Source organism: Humulus lupulus, chromosome 1, assembly GCF_963169125.1.
Source record: "Humulus lupulus chromosome 1, drHumLupu1.1, whole genome shotgun sequence".
Lineage (NCBI taxonomy): Eukaryota > Viridiplantae > Streptophyta > Magnoliopsida > Rosales > Cannabaceae > Humulus > Humulus lupulus.
The window spans coordinates 42,879,945-42,885,886 of record NC_084793.1 but is presented as its reverse complement, the minus strand read 5'-3'; the positions used below and the strand labels follow the sequence as shown (position 1 = coordinate 42,885,886).

At 36.8% G+C, this 5,942-nt stretch overlaps 1 protein-coding gene across 1 annotated transcript; it reads left to right on the top strand.

Moving 5' to 3' along the window:
* Positions 1 to 958: 958 nt before the first annotated feature.
* LOC133791750 (N-(5'-phosphoribosyl)anthranilate isomerase 1, chloroplastic-like) lies at positions 959 to 3,137 on the top strand. The gene is made up of 4 exons (XM_062229669.1): positions 959 to 1,291; positions 2,095 to 2,462; positions 2,555 to 2,718; positions 2,825 to 3,137. Exons 1-4 carry the CDS (start codon positions 1,108 to 1,110, stop codon positions 3,051 to 3,053), a joined length of 945 nt encoding a protein of 314 aa, XP_062085653.1. The 5' UTR covers positions 959 to 1,107; the 3' UTR covers positions 3,054 to 3,137.
* The last annotated feature ends 2,805 nt before the right edge of the window (positions 3,138 to 5,942 follow it).

The window sequence follows — 5,942 nt, the reverse complement described above, 5'->3', positions numbered from 1 at the left end:
TCCATATTTATAATTGTTAATTAATATTTCTATAAATAAATTTTGATTTTTCAAATTTTTGGAAGGTTTACCGGATGAAAAAAGTGTATTTATTATGAAAATATAATATTGTAAACATTTCATTTTTTAAATACATGTCAATTTTTAAATATAGCTAGTGTTTCTCATTGGTTGGACACAACATTAATTATGGCAAAAGAAAAATAACTAAATTCGAAATTAATGTAGAAAAAAAAATATTTACCTATTAGTGACTTGCTATACCAAGTCACTATATTATCAAATCATCATAATTGTTAGTACTCATCTATGAATAGTAGTAACTATTGAGAATTCTTCCATATATATATATATATATACTTCTATATATATTAATGTATGTGTGTATGTTCAATAACATATGTGTTAAATCTTAAGAGAACAAATCGGCAACAACAATCGGTCAGAGGAGAGGAGAGGACGAACGGATTACATGCCTTTGTGCTTGGGTTAAGGGAAGCTAACATACTCTCACTTTGCTGGGACGGAGCAGAAAAAATTGGTCAACAGCCGGAAAAGAAGGAAAGTCACTGCTAAAAAATGATTTTAATATTTTCAGGAAATATGCTCGTTTAAAAAATCACATGACATGTACGCGTGTATTAAATGGTAGAAATTGATTGGATAAACAAAAATCTAAGGTTGAGGATTTATTTGCTAAAAAATTGAAGTTGGGTATCTAAGTGCCAAAAGTAGTGGAGGTTGAAGTTTTTTTTGCTGCAAATAAGTCTATATTTGTAGTTTAAATATAATTATTATATAATATTATTTTATTATGTAATTACTAATTATCTTTATTAGAAATGGAATATAATTATTTAAAAATGGAATATAATTATTAGGCTGTATAATTAGTAATCTAATAATTATACAGTTATACAGTAACATGTCAAAAAAAAAATTCCTATTACTCACAACTTAACGGCTCCCTCTTCACTCATAGACTGTAAGTATTGACCTGCTTTCCTTTCAAAAAAAGTAAAAAAGTATTGACCTGCTCCGTAGTAGGACTACTCTGTTCTTTGTCCTGAATAGGACAAAAATAATAAGGTCTGTTATCCTTCTCTAATGGCCGCGACCCTAAAATCCAATGGCTTCATCATCTTGAAGAAAACCCACAACCAGATTTCTCTTCCTATCGCTCCTTCTCAGTTACGATTTTCCTCAATCAAAAGGTTTACTCTAATGGCGGCTCTCACCACCATCCCTACTGTCAGACTCTCTGAAACTAAGGTTGAAAGAACAGGGCAAGGTGTGCTTTTTTCCCTTTGCTCATTATCTATAATGTGTGTGATTTTATATTTTTCATGGATGAAAGGGCGCGCCAGCTATTCGAAGAAATTCCTCACAGACCACTCCATTAGCAATTGGGTTTAACGGGGGTCTTTTAATATCAATAGTAGACATTATCTCAACCATAGCTATAAAAAAAAATAATAAACAAAGCACTGTAAGAAAAATGGATTGTTGACAGAGGTCATATAATAAGGTTAGATTAGGTTTTTCGATATTTTCTATTCGGATTTTTTTTAAAAGAATATTTTTTATTTGGGCCACTTTGTGTTTGAATGTGTCTACGGTGCCTTTGGTTATAGATAAAAGTAAAAGTTTTAGCACATGTTTTTGTTATATAATGCATTATCTATTTTGAGTGTGCTGTAAAAGTATTAGCTTTGTAAAATGCTTTCTGAGAGAGGTTATTCAGTTAAAATATATTCAAGATCATTGGTTCAATCTATTCATAACCATACAACCTGTACAGTACATGTATGTAGATATATTTGTGATTATGGGATTCTTACATTTTGTTTTATCTTTTAAAATGAGAAAGAACACCATTGTGAGGCAACCACCTAGCCCTCTAGATTTCTTGGCTATGTAGACTTCAGAGACTCCATTTTCATTTCAATGTCTGTGGAACTAACAACTGTAGGTAACATTTGGCTTAAATCCATCACAAACTTGCTTAGGAGAACACTACTTTGTATGCTAAATCATTTTTCTGGGATCATAAATAGCCATGAAAGTTTGTCTTACAATCTTGTGAAATGCCAGGTCCTAAGTGGGAAAAGCTGTGCCTGTCAAATGTCAAGCCCTGTGAAAGTAATAGAGTTACTTGCAGTGCCCTCAACAGATCAGAAGAAGCCTTCATTACTATCAAGGAACATAAAAAGAATAGGCCTTTGGTGAAGATGTGTGGCATAACATCAGCTAGAGATGCTGCTATGGCAGCTGAAGCAGGAGCGGATTTGATTGGGATGATTGTTTGGCCCAACTCAAAGCGCTCTGTTTCGGTTTCAGTAGCAAAAGAGATCTCAAAAGTTGCAAGAGAATTTGGGGCATTGCCTGTGGGGGTATTTGTAGATGATGATATAGATACAATATTGAGAGTTTCTGATGCATCTGACCTCGAACTTGTTCAGGTCTATATATCTAAATTTTCACTTCATTTTACTTTACGAAGCAGAAATTTATAATCAATTCCTCAGGCATTGCACCGCTCTATAACCTGCAGCTTCATGGAGACAACTCTAGAGCAGCTTTTCCGATTTTAGTTCAAGAACACCGAATCATTTATGTCCTTCACGCAGATGAAAATGGAAGTCTCCTAAACCATATTTCAGCTCAAGAATGCTCTCTTGTTGATTGGATTCTTGTGGATAGTGCAAAGGGTGGCAGGTAGTTAGAGGGCATTCTTCCTTTGTGAACTTTCATTATAAAATGTTGTATTGAAAGTATGAAATTTCATTTGAAATTGTTTTGATTCATGCTGTTTCAATTACAGTGGTCGAGGATTTAACTGGAGAGAATTTAAATTACCAAGCATTAGAAGCAAAAATGGTTGGCTTTTGGCTGGAGGGATGAAGACTGATAATGTTTGTGAAGCTCTTTCAATTCTCAAACCTCATGGAGTTGATGTTAGCAGTGGCATTTGTGGCCCTGATGGCATCCAGAAGAATCAATCACAAATTTTTTCCTTTATTAATGCAATAGATCTATGTGCTATTGATTGATTTATTGGTAAAAGAATATGAAGAATTTGTATGAATCTTCCCCTTGATATGATTTTAATAAATAAATAATAATAATTAAGCTGATATGTAAGGAAAGCCTTTTGATAGTTGTCATTTGTATCCTAGTAAGTAGAATAAGAAGATGAGCACGGCAGCTGCTCAAGTCGTTCTCCTATGTTTTTTCTTTTATAATAAAAAAAAAATGCAAATTGAAAAATGTTATTTTGAAGGGTAAATAGATAAAAATGTGCACGGCAGTCCTATCAAAACTTTGAATTTGTTTGACGGTTACAATCGTCAACTAGAAGTGTGCGAAATTCAAATAAATGCAGTAAATAAAGAATACAAGAATTTATAGTAGTTGAGTTATAATTGTAAAGAGTAATGAGATGAAATGGCTTAAGATCTCAAAATGATTGAAGCAGGCTTGTCTTATTTATATATGAGTAAAAGACTACAAGATCGGTACAAGAGAGTTTGTTAAAGTATGTAAGAGAGCCCAATAGAGCCCAATAGAGTTGAAATTAAAATAACAGAATTGGTTAAAACAGTAACAACATAACTAATCTTGATATTAAGACAAGACTTTGTCTGAGTGTCCAACAGTCCCCCTCGAGTGGACAGGTCTGGGAAGGACTGTCAACTTGGAGCATAGAGCAGAAAAGGAGTTGTGAGCAGATTCTTCGTAAGGATATCAACCACCTGATGCTCGGAAGGAATGTATTGAAGTGCAACTTATTTTCTATTCACCATGTCACAAATAAAATGGAAGTCTTTCTCGATATGTTTTGTACGGGCATAGAAAACAAGATTGGAGGCAAGATGAGTTGTAGAGACTGTACGCCCTAAATATCCACGAGTTATTAGCGAGCTGGAAAATTGCATAATTCAGTCCGCCACATGTAAATCGTCCACCCGGAGCTGCTGTTACAAGTCTCCGCCTCCCTAGCCCGAAGCTGATCAGAGAGTTAGCAGTCTACTTGAAGGCAGTGGGTCAGCAGTATGGATATCACGAGCTGGCACTACATTGAGCTCGGGGTGCAGCATAGATCTGACACTCAAATCCTTGTAAAGGCTACCACGCAATGTAAACGTACACATATCAGACATTACGTGTCTATTCAATTCCTGAATTCTCGGACACGCAACATAAACGTGCGTGTTCAGGCACCCCACGACTGGTTTTGGTCATGCGGCCCATTATCTCCCCTTACCTATTGATTAGACAACACCTCATTGTCAGGTTTTAGGAATTAATCATAAGTGTCACAGAGATGGCATGATGGGTAAGAAGGTCACGGGATGACCCCCTTTACCAACACCCAGATATCCTCTCCCTACAAATACCGAGACCCTGGGTGTTGCAAGGGGTGGGCGTTTTTATTGTAAAGAAACACTCTGTAAGGAATACTCAAGAGATATCAATAATATTGACTGGTGGACTAGAGGAATTTTAACCTTCAAACCACCTAAAAAGTAAGGAGTGATAGCCTTCCCACAATACTAATTTCGCCCGATTGGAATTTAAATATTTTCATATTACGGTTCACTATTTAGCACTAATCCATCCCGTTTATTCGTATAATTATCTGTTGGTGAAAAACCGCGTCAACAGAGACATTATCGCACCATATGATAGGAGTAGACCCAATGGACAACTTTGGTTTAGAAACAAATATTTGAACCAAGTTAGCTCTGTAATGCCCTGAATTCCCTATTATGGTTAATGGCTGGATTAGTAGGCCGGGAGGGCCATAACTGTTTAATTATGCCATTAAATGTGATTATGCATGTTTATGAGGATTATACTATAATATGATGTTAAATGCATGCATGTGAGTCCACATTTGTTTACAGGGGTGTTTTGGTAATTTGGCCCGTTGAGGGTATAATTGAATACTTGATTGCATGTCAACGATATATTGTGAGACCACATTATAATGTGGATTTGTTCGAGTTATTCGGCATGAGACGATCTTTAAATATTAAAGTAGCGGTTTAGTCATAACGGGATTAAGTACGAGGCTCGGGGTGAGTCTCGGGGTGATATTGACGATTAGAACGTTGCCGGGAGTTAAAGGGTAACGGGGTATGAATTATTGGTGTTTGAGAATATTGAGATTAGCGGGAGTTGGAGAGCGTTAATTATGATTAACGAAATAGGTGAAAGATGACGATTTTACCCTTGGGGAGACTTTAGAAGCTTTAAATGACCTAGGGGCATTAAGGTCATTTTTCTTGGGTTATATATGTGACTTAAGTGGCTGTAGAAGGTGGTAGAATAAATAGAGTAAAAACAGAGACATCACCTTCTCTTCCCGTACCTTCTCTCTCCCTCATCTTCCTTGTGAGATTTTGTGAACTTGTTGAGGATTTGAGCTTGGGAGCTAAGCCTTGATACTTTGGGAGAGTTTTCCACTATTGAAGAGCATCATAACCTAAACTTGAGGTAAACTTTTAGCCACTAGTATCCATGTATGCTCTGTTTTCTCTTTTGATTGCTAGTTCATGATTTTGATGTAGAAAGTTGGAATCAAGGGGAGTTTTTGTGTATGTTTGATTGGGTTTTGGTGAGGAGGTGATGTAGGTGGGGTTTAGGGGTTGAATTGGATGTTTTGGTAAGGTTTGGGATGTGTTTGGAAGGTTGGTTTCAAGAGGAATCGCAAGAATGGAGTTTCAGTGCAGCTGCTGGTCTGAAGCTGGCACCCCAGTGCCAGCCCTAGCGCCCCAGCGCTACTCAGGGCAGAGAGCACCCCTCTCTGTTTCTGGGACAGCGCCCCAGCGCTGGTGGGTGGCGCCTAGGCGCTAGGTCAGTTTCAGGATGTGTTGTTTTTGGGGCTCGGGATGGTTTCTAAGGCTTGGGGGTTGGTTCCTTTGGCCCTTTTGAGT

Bases quoted from the DNA above. Each gene is read 5' to 3' on its own strand.
- LOC133791750 (XM_062229669.1), top strand. From the start codon at position 1,108: ATGGCCGCGACCCTAAAATCCAATGGCTTCATCATCTTGAAGAAAACC. The intron at 1,292-2,094 runs GTGTGCTTTTTT...GTGAAATGCCAG, and splicing joins GGTTGAAAGAACAGGGCAAG to GTCCTAAGTGGGAAAAGCTG. The intron at 2,719-2,824 runs GTAGTTAGAGGG...TTTCAATTACAG, and splicing joins GATAGTGCAAAGGGTGGCAG to TGGTCGAGGATTTAACTGGA.